The sequence below is a fragment of the Momordica charantia genome (assembly GCF_013281855.1).
Source record: "Momordica charantia cultivar OHB3-1 chromosome 6 unlocalized genomic scaffold, Mcharantia_2.0 BLBB01000006.1, whole genome shotgun sequence".
In the NCBI taxonomy this organism is placed as follows: Eukaryota; Viridiplantae; Streptophyta; class Magnoliopsida; order Cucurbitales; family Cucurbitaceae; genus Momordica; species Momordica charantia.
In genome coordinates, this window is record NW_028275164.1 from 4,303,427 (window position 1) to 4,318,745 (window position 15,319).

Consider the following 15,319-nt stretch of genomic DNA (forward strand, 5'->3'; position numbering starts at 1 on the left):
GTAACCAGTTAATATGCATGATAGTTTTAGATTAAGGCTCAGGTTGAAAGTAATATAAAAAAATATATTTTTAAAAAAGTCAAAAGCACTTGAAGTATTCTGTGAGAAAATACTTAAACGATCTTTAAACAGAAAAGATTTATTAGAAAACACTCGAAAAAGATTTTGAAGAGTGCATAACCAAATATCAAAATGATTTATTCATCTTTTTGCTAAAGTATTTATAATTGATATCATTCACTAGAAGTACTTATTTTGAAAGCATTTATAAACACACTTTAAGAATTATATCCCAAGTGTCACAACAGTAGGCAGTGGTGATGCTTCTTTCATTAATATTCAGCCATTATTAAAAAATATATTTTAAACTATGTTTTGAGACTTGATTTAGCACACACTCTTAGGGGTGAGTAAAGATCGCTGAAAAATCTATTCGATCAACAAAAATCGACCCAATCGACTTTGGTTAATCGATTTGATGAAATTTTTGGTTGGGTCTTTAAGTTTTTTCTTAGTTGTATTTCTTTTAAAATATTTTTCAAAATTTTTCTTTCTTCCCACACCCCCTCCATCACTTTTCTTTATTTCCTCCATTTTTCTTCCATCTACGTCTTTTTCACTTCATCTCACTTTTGCTTCTACAAATCGATAGGTCAGTCGGTGCAACGAAGGATCAGAAAGTTGTTGGTTCCATTTTTTGGAAATCGACATGGTTGGTTTCACGTCGATTTTCACTAAGTACTGATTGATGATCACCCCTACAAACTCTAACCCTAAAATCATGTCTAAACTAGAATATTCACAAGAAGAAAGAAAGAAAAAAACATTAGCCCCCATATAAATGATGATTGCTATGAATATGAGCAATAAGAGAGAGTATGAGTTGTAAAGCTAAATGATTTTTTCTCCATTTCCAAAGCTTCCTAATGCCATGTGGGAGATCATGCAATCTATTCACTTTCTTCTCTCCTTCCCCTTTCATTTTTCATCCACCATTCTATCCCAATAATTATTTCTATTTCTATGAAAATAGCACCTCCAAGAAAACGAAATTTGAAAGAGAACAAAATAATCAATTCTTTTTTTCTAAAAAAAATGCAATTCTTGTAAACTCAACTTCCTTTTCTTAAAGTTTTAACCTATATATGGTTACTTGAAGTGTCTTTTTAACAAACTTTCATTTACATGTCAGGTTGAGATGAATGAAATAGATCTATAGACAAATTAAAAAAAAAAAATCAGAAATTATTTGGTTGGTGATCCGAAAACAAGAGAATGAAACACAGGGTTTACCTTCTAAATTTTCAAATTCAAATTCTAAAAATGCTAAAAACATACCAATGTTGTTTTTAGAATTTTTACTATTTGAATTATGAAATTGATAAACCATTTTAAAAAACAAATATGCTAAAACATATATTCAAAATAAGAAACAACAAAATCTGGATTACCCACCAATCAAAGTATTTAAAAATCTTTTTGGAAAAAGAAAAAAAGGGTGACAACATGTGGGGAAGTCAGATGGAAAACAAAAAAATGTTGAAATAATGGAAATGTAGAGAAGGGTTTGGAAGTAAGGTTCTTCACATGGGTTTGGCTTTGTTCCACTCTTTTGTTTGGCTTTATTATTTTCTCCAAAGACACAAAAAGGGAATAAAGGCTGCATCTGTTCTTTAATTATATCCATTTCATTTAGCCCCATCTTCCCCTTTTGATTCCATTTTCTATAATGTCCTTCAAAACCAAGTTCCAAAATTACTTGGCTACCATCAATACAATATCTTATATATCACACAATAATAAATAAATTGGGCCGGTGGATCCTAATCAACGAATAGGTTCAATTCAAGCTTAGATTGAGAGCTGATTAACGTCCTTTCGACTGTGTCAGTGTTGTGTGGCAGAACACCTTGTTTTGTAAAGACATTCGAGATTATTGTTATCATAGTAATAATAGTATAACTGCTTAGTCATATGTATATCGATATAACTACGAGAAAACTCACAATTAAACAAAATAAATATAGTTTTGATATGAATTTGAAATAAAATGATGTCCACAAACATTATATTATGAAAGAATTGCAGACATAAATTCATGAGGTTGTGCATTTACTATATGGTTTGGAGAAGTTGCCTTTTAGGCCACAGAAAGGTTCACCCAATGACTCTTCAAGAAATTTGAGGCTACCCATTCAGTTGGGGAATTGGATCACAACTTCACTTCTTCAACCACTATATATTCTTTGCAAGGACCCACCACATAAGTCTCATATCCAATCCAATTTTTGTTTTGGGATACAACTTTTTTCCTTCTTTATTTTGATTTTGGAGACCTCGACAAGGATTCCTCGGCCTAATGAATCGTGTTTTTAATTTAGAATGATTTCGGAGAGGTGGAAAATGAGAAACAAGAAACCGTAAAAAATATATCTCATCTTGATGGGTGGAAATGGTGGATGAAGTTGGGTAACGTGATCTTTATGAGTGTTTGTCTGCTTTTTTATTATCGTGATGAATAGAATTAATGGGGAAGATACTTTGTATAAGCTAGAAAAGAAAACATAGAAGAAAGGATTGATAAGATTAGTTTTGTTGAAAGAAAATTCCACTAAATCCCCTACCTTTTGTGCATGATTGTATTGCTCACCTACCAATTACCTAAGAGCCATGCTGTTTTTGGAGTTTCTGCTTCATAAATTGGTTGCAATATGCTGTGTTTAGAGAGAGAGAGAGAGATTATAAAAATCAAAGAAAATTAGGCATTGATAATTCATTTTTAAGTAAAGTGTGATTAGTGGAATATGGTGGGTGTCTCTGTTTGGTGGATGGGAAACCTCATTGAGAACAATGGCTCTCTTTCTTAATAAGTGGAGCTTAATTAACTTTAAAAAAGAAAAAAAAAATAAAATAGAAAAAGGAGGTGGAGCTTAATTAGAGGATGAATATATATTATGATTAGATTGATATACTAATATACATTTTGTTTTATTTGCGGTTTGCTACATCTATGAATTGCAATCATCTTGAACTTAAATCTGATTTCCTCCTGGAAATTCGGCTTCTTAAGGATGAAATCTCTACATTAGGTCAACTGAACCTCTTGATGGAACTGCGCTCGCTCGCTCTGTCCTTCGACTCGATTTCTTTCGCCCACGTCACACGAATTTGTAACAAACCTGCTCATTTTTTAGCAAAAATGAGAATTTCGGTATCAACGTCCTTTTGATCTTCTAATTTCCCTTCCATTATTGCCCAGGTGGCTTAATTTAATTTAACTCTATTACTTTCAAAAAAAAAAAATTTGTTTTATTTGAATTTGACAGTTGGTTATGATGATTTATACTTACTCTCCAGTGTTCATTCCAACTTTTTCTTTTTAATAGGAAAATTCAAGAGATAAACTATTTGACATAATAATGGTGAAAGGAAAAAAAAAAAAAGATGATAAAGATTGACATAAACAGATATATTATTTATATATTCCAAATCATAAACCTAACACAAAGGGCTTAACAGGGGATAAAGTGTTAAAAAGAACCGACAATCCAAAAGATTCGAGTAACCTAACTCAATTCAAATGATTTGGGTTCCATAGAAAACTAATTGGAATAATATTATATTCACCGATTGGATTGATCTGATTTTTTGATCTACTGAGTTGAACCGACCCAATTCACAATAGTATATAATCGTAACTTTTTAATCTAAATTCATTTAAACTGAAACCCAAACTCAAATGGATAGATTGAGTTAGTTGTTTGACTTTTTTTTTTGAAACCTTAAGTTAATTACATATGTGACAATATATAACTCTATGATGTGAGTTTTGATTGAAACCCAATATAACCGAACCAACCCAATTTAATTTAATTTTTATGGGTCGATTTGGGTTAGAAATCTATAACTTGATCCAAAATATTACAAAATCCAACCAACCCATAAACATCACTAATTGCTTCTTAAACCAACTTAATTTAGCTAAGTAGTTGCTTATACAGATTAGTAACAACTAACAAGGCCATTTTATAGGGTTTATTTGAACTCTTGGCTTTTCCATAACCACTGAATTGTTATTATTTAGTCTCCTAAAAGAAACAACCTTCTTAATCTCTAATAATAATTATGAAAGAAAAAAATTCTATGAACACAAAGGATATAATGATCGAGAAAAGTTATTTGAACTCCCCTCGTGACATTTAAATAGAAAATTCAGCCCAATATGAATTTAAATGCAGACATTTGTTTGAGCAATGTAGCAAGGCAGGGTACATAATAATCAATCAAGTTTTTTTTTTCTCTCTCCCTTTTAAAAAGAATATAATTAAAATCAAGTTATATGACAATTTATACAAAACCCAAAAATAAATAAGCAAACATATACTAAAAAATTATATGTTCTACAAACTAATAATCACTTCTAATAATTCCTCCTAAGGGTAACATTGTTTCAGTAAGAATCTCCCAAGCATACCTTAAATGAACTTTGTTTAAGATATGCGGTTTAATTACTACAAAAACTACCTATAACAGGAAAAAAATATGATGTAAAGAGGAAGAACGAACAGAACTCGTTTTCACTTAATATGCACTCCAAACAGTTTGAAGCTCTTGACTTCAGCATCATCTTTTATCTCATTGTTTACTTGCTTAGGCGACACCGATTCCTCGATTTCGTCCCGCAAAAAATCCAGCTGCATTTCACAACTCTGGATATTGTTCTCGATCGAGCTGCCACTGTTGTGGCGATTTTTGACATCCACCACACAGAATGTAGTTTTAGTAGCACTTGCCTTTGTTGCTTCACACAAGTAGAAAGCTATTGTGTCATTAGCTCTCAGTTGCTTTTCCTTCACAAATCGGTTCCAACCCCGCGTAAACACATAGCTCTGGCTGCTTTTCCAGTAACAGTATCGAAATTTCCACTGTCTCATCATTTTGTCAAAAAATACCAGCTGCACATCACGATCGTCATCGATAATACCTTCCTCATTTTCCTTTTCACAGGCTGATATGGGAGGGAAGTATTTAACAGCATATTTCTTTGGGATGACCAATCGGTTTAACTTACCAACATCGCTTGGTGTCAGCTCTTTTTGAAAAAGTTGCTTAATAGATGTCCCTCCATTCTTATGCATCTTTCCAGCAGAGGGACCTACAGATGATTGTGAACTTTCAGAACGATCCCTCAAATACTCCGCAAATTTGGTTCTATAAGAACCATCCTTTAACATATTAAGCAAAGCTTCTGTAGTGTAAAGTTTCTGAAAGTTGGGCTCTTCAATAGTAAATTTGGTCCAAGGAAAGTTTCTATGACAGTCTCCACTTCTGATTCTGATGGCTGCACTATCATAAGCCATGGCTGCATCATTCTCCGACTTGAATGTACCAAGCCAAATACGCTGGTGATTGGCGTATATTTGAGCACCCCAGTGGCCATTCTGCTGAGGGACAACACCCTTGAATTTTGAGGTTAAACTCCTTCCTAGTCTTCTGCATCCATTGGCTGGGAATGGACAAGTGATGCAGCTTGAATCTGAACCTTCTGCAATTGCATTCACCCTGATTTTTGAAATCATACTTGGCCACTCCTGTTTCATCATGGTGGTTCTGAAAAAAAAAAAAGACAAGCGAAGGCTTAGATTTTGTACGAACTAATCCGTTTAATCTACTATTATTATCCAACATAACCAAAGCATACGTCACCAGCTTATGTCAAGTAAGTTGTTCATCAAAGTTCAAACAAAAAGAAGTTCTCCACCAATTAATCAAAACAGTCAGTTGCTACACCAAACAATTAAATACCAGATTTCTGGTTCATGGAGTATACCATATATAGCCAATAGGGAAGAATAAACCTATCAAATCATAGAATCCCTCGACGATCCAAATCCATGATAAAGAATCAGTATGATATGTGCCATACCATCATAGGAAATGTCATGATTGTTGATTTTTATCGAATTAAAAATAGAGTTGAGTGTGAGAAAAGCTTACTTAGTTGGATAACTTTATAGAGCAGTGCCTGAGTTGAACAGTGTTGCAAACCAAATATTACAATGGATTGGCTCTATCATTAGGGTTGTTTGAATTGAAAGTATTTGCAACCAAACAATTGGGTTGAGTCTAGAAAGTCCTTTAACTCAATCCAATCAGTGAAGATTCCTACTCTTTCAAGATTTTTACTTAATTAATGAAATAAATCATTTTGACTCTTACCAAACAATGTCTAAAAATTTTAAAAAAGACTTCTTTACATTTCACCATCCCAAAACCCATGCCACCTCAGAGGATGTGAATGAAATTTCACAAAATTGAATATCATTACTTTTAGTGCTTATTTTAGCAAAATAGTAAAAGCTAAAATCAACAAGCATCATAATTCACAGGATTCAAGAAACAGTATCTCATTACCAATCAAATCTAAAAGCATAATCATTACAAGCTACGAGTTCTTTTGGCTTGGCGGTAGTTTCTTCAGATATCTATTCAAGTTTTAATAAAAGATAATTTTTTTTCTGAAAAGGAAGAAAAAAATTCAAGGATACAAGCACCCAAAGGAAGCGAAAAATGAAAAAGGGAAAAAAAAACAAACAGCACATTGAATACAAAAACCCATAAAAATAAGAGAATTGAAGTCCAAAAACAGAAACTGAACACTGATTACAAGAAAGCTCGCCAAAACAAAGGACAGATGGCTGAGGAGGAATCAAAAAACCATCACTTAACACAAGCTAATCACCAGAAGAGAAGAAACTGAAACCTCCCTCCACCAAGAGAAGACACAAAAGCGAAAGAAACTCAATCCCCAAAACTACTGTGAAGCGGAACCAACCAAAAACCTGATGCCCATAATAAAAGCCTATGTAATCAGTGATTGGATCTAGGGTAAGGCCAACATCTTCAAAAAATTTAAAAAACCTTTGATTTTCTGTGCAAGAAGCTTTTTCGATTCCCAAAGTCAGCTCCCGAGTAGGAGAACAAATGGAATCTATTTTTGCAGAAGAGTGATTATCCCTGGAAAAAATAAATTAAATTCCTCTCGTAAGAAAAACTCTAATAAATCATCATTAGCGCTTCCTCCACCAAATACTCTATTGGATCTTCACTTCTAACACTAACATTGAGATCTTCTTCATCTTTAGACAAAACGTGATCCTTGATTAGAAGATTGGCCTGCTCATTTGTACAATTGATGATACCATGGCTGAGAGGTGAAGCGCCGTTCTAGAACCCTCCTCTTTCCTTTGCTTGCCTTGAAGAGTCATTCTTTTTCCTCGAGTAAAAAAATGCCAGGGGGGATAGTCCTAGGCGGCAGTACATCCGAGTCAAGAGTTGGGCTACCATCAATCTGGTCGTTAGTTGTCTTGGCTACCTTAGCACCTTCTAAAGTTTGAGGATCAATTCTCAATTCATTACCTTGAGCAGACAAGAGTTTCGGTGAAATGCTATCCAAAATAGGAAGAACATTTGGGCTGCCCTCTACATTTTCAAACCTAACTTCAGATTTAGAGTATCTTTTGTCAGATGAAAACTCATGGGAGGCTCTTCATGTGATAGCAACAAATGAAGCCGTTGAACATCTATCACATTGGAGGATCTTGCAACTAACATCTTACTGGAGATCAAACGCTCTCAACCTCTTTCACACGAACTATAATGCTGCCAAAGTTTGTGTTGATTTTAATTGATGTTGGTACGAATCCACACGAGTTCTCTACCATCTGGATCATGGCTTCTGAACAATCCAAGAGATTTAAGATTTTGTAGGAAATCATCTTTAAACCACCAAGATGAAATCATATTTCTTCAAATTATTGCTTATTCCAAAGATTTAAAGGTAAATAGCAGATCTTTACCCACCCTCTAAAGCATTCCACCACTTCCTTCTTGCTATGGTCTTCAAAGCTTCATCTCTCTAACTTCAAATGGAACTCTCCTACTTTTCGCACGAGCCATTAACCCACTTTGAGTTCAACAATCCATCTTCCTCGAACTTTAAAAGCCCTTTATCTGCCAAAAACGGGTTAATATGACAGTCTTGAGAGAACTTTTCTTTAAGTGCCACAGCTATATCCTTCCAGCCGTCTAAGGCACAAAATTTCGTGATGACCATCATACTGTCCCAATCACTCTCCAAGACTTTAGAATCCTTCCTAATCCAAAGTTGCTTTAGAAGACCTGTAAAAGAGACCCCCGTATTCTCTTTAAGAAAAGTGTCCACCCTACCTTGGAAGGCATCCTTACCTTTTAAAGGTTCAGAGTGAGAACGAATCAAACAAAGGCAATAGCTTGCCCTAACTTGCCCTACTCTCATGAATTTCTTCATGCATGACCTTCCATCTCTCAGATCTCAGATTTCTCATTTGAGTTATGTTTTTTTTCTTTTTCGGTATGATTTATTTTCTTCTCTCTTAGATCTAAGAACTATTTGTCTTTAGTTCTTGGTCTCCTTCTCTGTTGTCTGACACTTTCACTGGACTCATTTTTTATTTTTCCTTTTTTATCTTGCTCCAAGTGTTGTGTTTTAGAAGAGGTAAACAAAAGGGAAAAAGAAAAGAGAGATATATCAGTTTCGATCGGAACTGACCGACATGTGAAAAATAAAGAAAAAGGAGGGTCGGTTTCAGTGTCGGTTCAAATACCAAACCAAGCCGATTGACCGATGTACAGGTCTGGTTGGGGGACAGAATATGTGAAATTTAGTGGTGAATTTAACCTTGTTGAATCGGGAGTTCCAGTTTCCCAATACCATTCAAATGTTAAGAAATGAATGCAAGGGCTCGGTATAAGTGATATATCCTCGCAAAAGAATGAAGTATGGGGAATAGGGTCGTCGATAATGTTAGACCTAGAATAGGTGGATTCAGCTTGACTACATTTTGTAGTCATTAAAAGCACTTTTCAAAATTTTCACCGGGTTAGGTTACATGTTAAAAAAGTAATTTTGAAAAAATGTTTTGCTTAAAACTCTAAGAAGTCATCCAAAATTCACTCTACAATTCACATTGTTCTTCTAAAGAGTGAGACATTTAAAAAGATGGGGTTTATGATGACTTGCAAACAAGAGATAAAGCTTGACATAGGATGAAAACAAAAGGGTTAGAATTCATGTACATGTTGCAGGGAACAACTCAACTGCAAGCAAAGTAAATTTGATGAAATTTACAAGTAGCCTAACAACAGATAATGTTGAACAAAATAAAAGAGAAACGATACATTTTATCATTCTTTTACCTACTGTTAATCCACAAGAACAGTAAGGACAATATCAAATCAAGCAACCATATAACTAATTAGCAGCAAATACAAGAGAATGAATTGATAAAACGATTAATTTGCTTTTTTGTTCTTTTTTCATCTTCCATAGAATCTTATGAAAAATAGTTAATCAACAGAAACAAAAAGAAAAGAACAAATAAAATTTGAATCAGCAGAAATTCAAATGAGGAAGACCTACAAAAATACAAGAAGAAAGTTTGAAACAATTAAAATTATGATAATTTGTGTTCTGTTTAGATATTCCAAGTCTGTCTCTCAACTCAAACAATCGTAAAAAATGCATCTGATCAGTTCTTTTATGTAGAGAGTCTAATGGATATATACTAATAGGTACAGAAACCTCATCTTGCATTCTTCCAAAAATGCAGGGAAAAAAGGATAGGAAGTTAACACCAATAACAGCCTACCCGCAACCAACTATGTATGACCAAAAACCATGAATACACAAGTTTTTGGTCACTTATTTAGTTATTAATATTCGTGTATGGTTAGATTAACGTTCCATTTCTTGATGAGTTGAATGTATTAAATGTTTGTGAACATCATAAGCATTTTAAGCATGTATATAACCTCAAGCAAACATTCCTAAGAATATAAACTATCTTTTATGTCAAGATGGAAGCAAATTTCTATTTCCCCCGGAAATGACCTGCTGACCTAGTTGCTAAGAACCAGAAATTTAAGACTTGGAATTTGGAAATAAGAATAGAGTTCAAGTAAAAGAAATAGAGTTCAATATGTTTACATTTGGATCGATCAAACTAGACAATAAAGTCAACTTTGCAATGCCACACATGTAAGATAAATAATAGATGGATTCTTTCATTCACATTATTCAACAAATGCGACTTAGAGTCCATAATTTAGCAACTTAAAAGAGATTAAGAGAGACGGATACAAGGGAAAACCATTAATAAAAATAAAAATCCAAACATCCAGCCATAATTATACATCCAAATCTGACATTATACCTAAGTAGGCACAAGAGTAAATTCATATCCTCCAAAATTAAATTGCTAACCATTACAGAACTAGTAACTATATAATCAGGTGCAGCCTGAAGAATACAATTTAAATTCAAGGAGACAATAATCATGATAGCAAATATTTTTCTCTTGTCGACAATCTGGTTATATGGATTGACTTGAAGAGAACACGGTAAAAGAAACAGCCACAGAGATACAATGGACAGATAGTTTCTTTTGTTCAAGACAGTACTTGGCCATTTTTCAAGAATTTCTCATCTTTCCTAGTTAAAAAAAAGGGACAAAATAAATAACCTTATCAATGTGAAAATTACAATTTTACTCATCAACGTCAAGTCACCTAATTTTATAGAGAATAAAACATATTTAACAATTCCAACAATGCAAATTTATTTGTTATATGCTTTATACCACGATAAATAACCAATATCAAGAGGTCATGATTTCTAACCACCATGAGTATTGGTGTTAAGTGGACTACAAAGAAGCACAGACACAGCGACGCATTATTTTCTAAAAATCTAAAACATGAATACAACGTGGACACAATAACTAAAATATGCATTTCTTTAAATATATGTCTCTTTTTGTACAAGAGAGATTTAAAGTTATTAAGTTTGTGCATTGATACGATTAGAAAAAAATAAGTTTAATGGATTTCACCCTCAAAATTTATTATTTTTAACATATATTATTATTCATGTATGTTTATTATATATAAAAAGTGTTTGACATATGTCTAACAAATGTCAAGGACTCATATTTAATTTGTATAATCGGTGTCTAACACGTGTCTGTTCTAACAAGTGTTTGACACAGACGCATTACCCAAACTAAAATAATTTCAATATTGTTATCCATCAAAACTCAGAATGAAAACTTCAAATATGTTTGATTACTAATCCTACCAAATGAATCTTGATGTTGAAATATACCTCTATCACTATACAAAACTGAAACCAAAAAAAAAAATGTAACCATCAAACTTGGGCAATAGACAATCGTACCCTACCAATAACTAGTACAATGTCATCTGCGTAGAACTTTTAAGTACTCTTAAATAAGTACAATGTTTCCCATATTTATGGCATATTACTTGTCATTAAAAGTTGAAACACTACCATTATTGTCTTGAAGGCATATTTCTATCTTGGAAAAGATATATAATCATGAATATAACAAACAGTTGAAGTACTGTAAAGTCTAAAAGTTTAAGTACAATGGAAGTAAATGCTGGCTACGCATCTTACTATATGACAAATCTTACAAATGCCAGGATAACTAGACAAATCAATGTCGGTCATACTATTCAGAAATACTGAAAAAAGATATAAAAAAATATTTAAAAAGAGAGTGATGTCTCAATCATTGTTTGAAACATACATAGAACCACCAGCTTTAAAAGCTTGGAGTATTTATTGTGTCATTTCATGTGTAACCTCAAATGGTTAAATCTTACAGTAACAAACATTCCAAGGACCAGAGCTTTGGCTCAGTGCCAAGCATTCCTTCCTTGACAGCTTTCAGCTCGTGTGCTGATAAAAAGAATGCAACACTGAACAGTTCATAATTTTATATTTTGGTCACATTAACCATTTTCATTACGTCTCCATTCCATTTAAAATGAGTAACACATATTGCATATGATTTCATTTGAATGACACAACCACATTAAAATAAATAAATAAAAACATTTAGGAAATAAATGAACGTTCGAAAGGTTGCCTTTTTCTTCTTTAGAAAACAAAATAGATGTATGAATAAGAAAGAGTTCAAAAAGCAAGTCGAGAACTTTTTCGTTCAAAGGAAAATTAGAAAAAAGATCTAAGAACTTCACATTTTCAGATTCATTTGTCCACAAATAATTTATTGGAGTGACTAGAGTTTCAAAAAATTTGAATGCAATGGTTATCAAATATTTGCAAGCCAAAAATTAATGACACTTTCAGGATGTAAAGGACAGCCAAGACTCCTTGCTTCCTTTAATCTAATGAAAAGTATTTGTAATCTCCCAATTTGCTAAACCATATAATCGTTGACAACTAAAGAGATTTTTTCACTGTTGGGTTTAATATGAAAATCAAACTTCACAAAGGCAAACTAGTCTTACCTTTTTTTTTAAAATACAACAAATGTGGGGTATGTGTATTGAACCTTCAACCTTTTACGTAGGAGTGGATGCTATTAGTATTAAAAATCAGAAACCAATTGATTTGGTAACTTCAGCAGTCACATATCATAAAGAAGAAACCCGACGGCAAAGAGATTTCCCACGTCTAAAAGTGTAAAGTACCATAATAAAAATTAGAGCATTAAACATGCACCAACTTCGACATGAATTAAAAAAACATCAAAGCTACTACGGGCACATGGTAAAATTAACCCACATATATAAGCCCACGTTCAAGAAAAATAATATGGCTTCAATGATCAAAAAGAGGATAAGAATAACTGGGAGAAGAGAATCAAGTAACAAAAGGAACAAAAATCACAAGGGAGCAGTTTTATTAAATCCTAGAAACAAGGAGGAAGAAGGAAAAAGCCAACAGACAAGTTGATTACCTCTTAACCAGACAGTGGTAATGGTGGTGATGATAATTAATCTAAAGTGAAGGGAACAATAAGCAAGCTGTTGCCTCCCAACGTCAAACAAGTGCTGAGAAAAGCAATATTCAAGCCCTAATTAGCTACTACTTAAATAAATAAGCAGAGATAAGAAGAAGAAGATGATTTTGGAAAGGGGGCAAGAGAACAAAAATCCGGGAAATATATTATTATCGAATAAATTAGATACCAGAATAGAGAAAACTTCCGGTTTGGAAGCTTCATATCTGGGACTCGAAAACAGCAGATCGCTCAGGAATCCAAAACGAGAGATTATTGCCATATTCAGCACTCGAGTCGGTTCAGTCCTCGCGCTCTTCTCCAAGTAGCAGCCCGCGACGGTCAGAAATTCTCATTTTAGGAAAGCAAATATCAAAACAAAATCTGCAAACCTCTTCTGGCAACAAAAATTATGCGTATATATATATATATATCTCGCAGGTTCCAATATTCTAACAGAAGATAAAAGAAATATCTGGTCAGATATGGAATAACCCAGATCTCAGGAAACCAAAATAAATAAATAAATAACAAAAACACATATCAGTGCGAGCGATATGAAAATAAAGAAAACCCCAAAACATGGCAGGGAGTTAGGGGTTTAGATGGGAACAGTAATCAGGGTTTTCCACTATACAACAATAATATACGAAGGATTTTCCGTTAAATATGAACAGTAATCGGTTTGTACCATCATAATAGAGGCAGGAGAGGACCATGAAAAGTCGCGCTTCCAAGTTTCCATGGAGATCAATGTCAAAAAAAAACAAAAGGGGGTTTCCGTTTCGCGTTTCTCCATGGAAAACTGCAAGAACGAAACAGTATAATAAAAATACAATAGTATATGGATTAGATGAGTCGAGAACAAACTGACAATTAGCGAAGAGCACCGCTTGAAGAGGCATTGAAGTCCGCCAGTGTTATTGTTCCATTTGTCCACAGGAAGGCGAAAGGGGTGGTGGGGGGTTGGAAGATAGAGGAATGGAGCAATGGACATCTGGCCATGACTGACACCATGAAATGAAGCAGAGACCAGAGGGAAAAGAAAAGAAAGGGGGTACTGGGAAGGTCTTCGATAAGCGGGCAGTGGGCAGTGGGCAGTGAAGTGAGCAGAAAGGGAAAATGATGGGGAAGCTGACAGAAAGAGAAGTGAGCACGCACCCGCAAAGGTATGCCCTTCATACATTTGGCTACAGCGTGTGCTCACTCTCTTCTGTCACTCTCCTTCCCTTTTGCTCTCTCCCTCCAATTTGATTTCATTCACCGAAACAGCCCCAACCAATTGACCTTAAAACCCACCCATTTCTGGAATCACCCCCTTTTTTGTTTTTCTCTTGGGGGAGAGGAAACTGGAGATCTCTACGGATTGATTCGACGCCGCGTTTCCTTCCATTTTCTCGCAAAATTCAAAACCCCTCTCGGCAACAGAGAGCACCAGTTAATTAGGGTTTCTTCTCTTTTTCTACCGCATTGATGATGATGATGATGATGACGACATGCCTCTGTCGTTTTCGTATCTCCATTTTTCCAACTTCTGCCGCTCTGTGTGAGTGTGAATTCTGATTCCAGCAAATTGTAGCGTCGGTGATTTGTAGTGTAGAAGAAAGCGGAGTGGGACAGTATGATGATGAACGTACAGTTACAGAGGCCAACTTTGAGGGGAGGAGAAGAGCAAAATGACGAATGGAAGATGACAGTGGTGGGACCCTTTTTGGACGACGTGGACCACTCACGGTCCGCCGATTGCTTTGACCACTTACGGCCAGTCTCGACCGTCCGATTGCCTCCGTGGTGCGGTGGGTGGGGTCCGCCTCAGATGTCCACTGCGTCCAAACGGGGGACAGACAACACAATTTCCATTTTAATTTCACTTTATATTTTATTTTAATCACTTTTATACCCATTTTAGTTTTTCTGATTCTGTACAAAAATCCACTTACCTTACCTCCTTGTTGATTATGTTTTTACAGTACATTAATGTAATAATAAAAAATATAGCCCCGTGAGCCCAAAGTCGATAATTGACATGTATTTATTTCCTGGAGATTATATATTCCATCTCCCATATCCTCTATTCAAAATATATGTATATAACATTGTCGATGTTAACTCAATACTTACATAAAGCATTTGAATTAAATTAAAAGTTAACCTAAATTTAGTTGAATTTGTTAAGCATCTATTTCGAACTAAAAAAAATATTAAATTCGGATCTTCATCTCACGTGTTGTATTAAAACTTTTAAATTAAAATGTGAGTAAAATTTTGGACATTGAAACAATAGTAGGACTGTGTACTGAAGTCCCGTGGAATCGATAAAAGGTTGAAATAGACGTGTTATTTTATTGATGTTGTTTACTATGAATTTTAGAGATTTATTGATGTTATTTATTAAGATTGCATGAAATTAAAATATTAATTAGATATATAAAGTTAGTAAAATATAT

The 15,319-nt window shown here is 34.1% G+C and overlaps 1 protein-coding gene across 5 annotated transcripts; it reads right to left on the reverse strand.

The window, feature by feature from the left end:
- Positions 1-4,365: 4,365 nt before the first annotated feature.
- LOC111007466 (AP2/ERF and B3 domain-containing transcription factor At1g50680) lies at positions 4,366-14,528 on the reverse strand. 5 transcript variants are annotated; one of them, XM_088125729.1, is made up of 5 exons: positions 13,763-14,528; positions 13,564-13,677; positions 13,063-13,223; positions 12,831-12,924; positions 4,366-5,610 (listed from the first exon to the last, which is right to left on the reverse strand). In XM_088125729.1, the coding sequence occupies exon 5, from the start codon at positions 5,601-5,603 to the stop codon at positions 4,578-4,580; it is 1,026 nt and encodes a 341-aa protein (XP_087981855.1). In that variant the 5' UTR covers positions 5,604-5,610; positions 12,831-12,924; positions 13,063-13,223; positions 13,564-13,677; positions 13,763-14,528; the 3' UTR covers positions 4,366-4,577. The 5 variants fall into 5 exon arrangements, with proteins under 5 accessions (XP_087981855.1, XP_087981854.1, XP_087981853.1 ...); XM_088125728.1 differs by having other exon boundaries at positions 13,747-14,528; XM_088125727.1 differs by having other exon boundaries at positions 13,063-13,324; positions 13,747-14,528.
- Between the last annotated feature and the right edge of the window lie 791 nt (positions 14,529-15,319).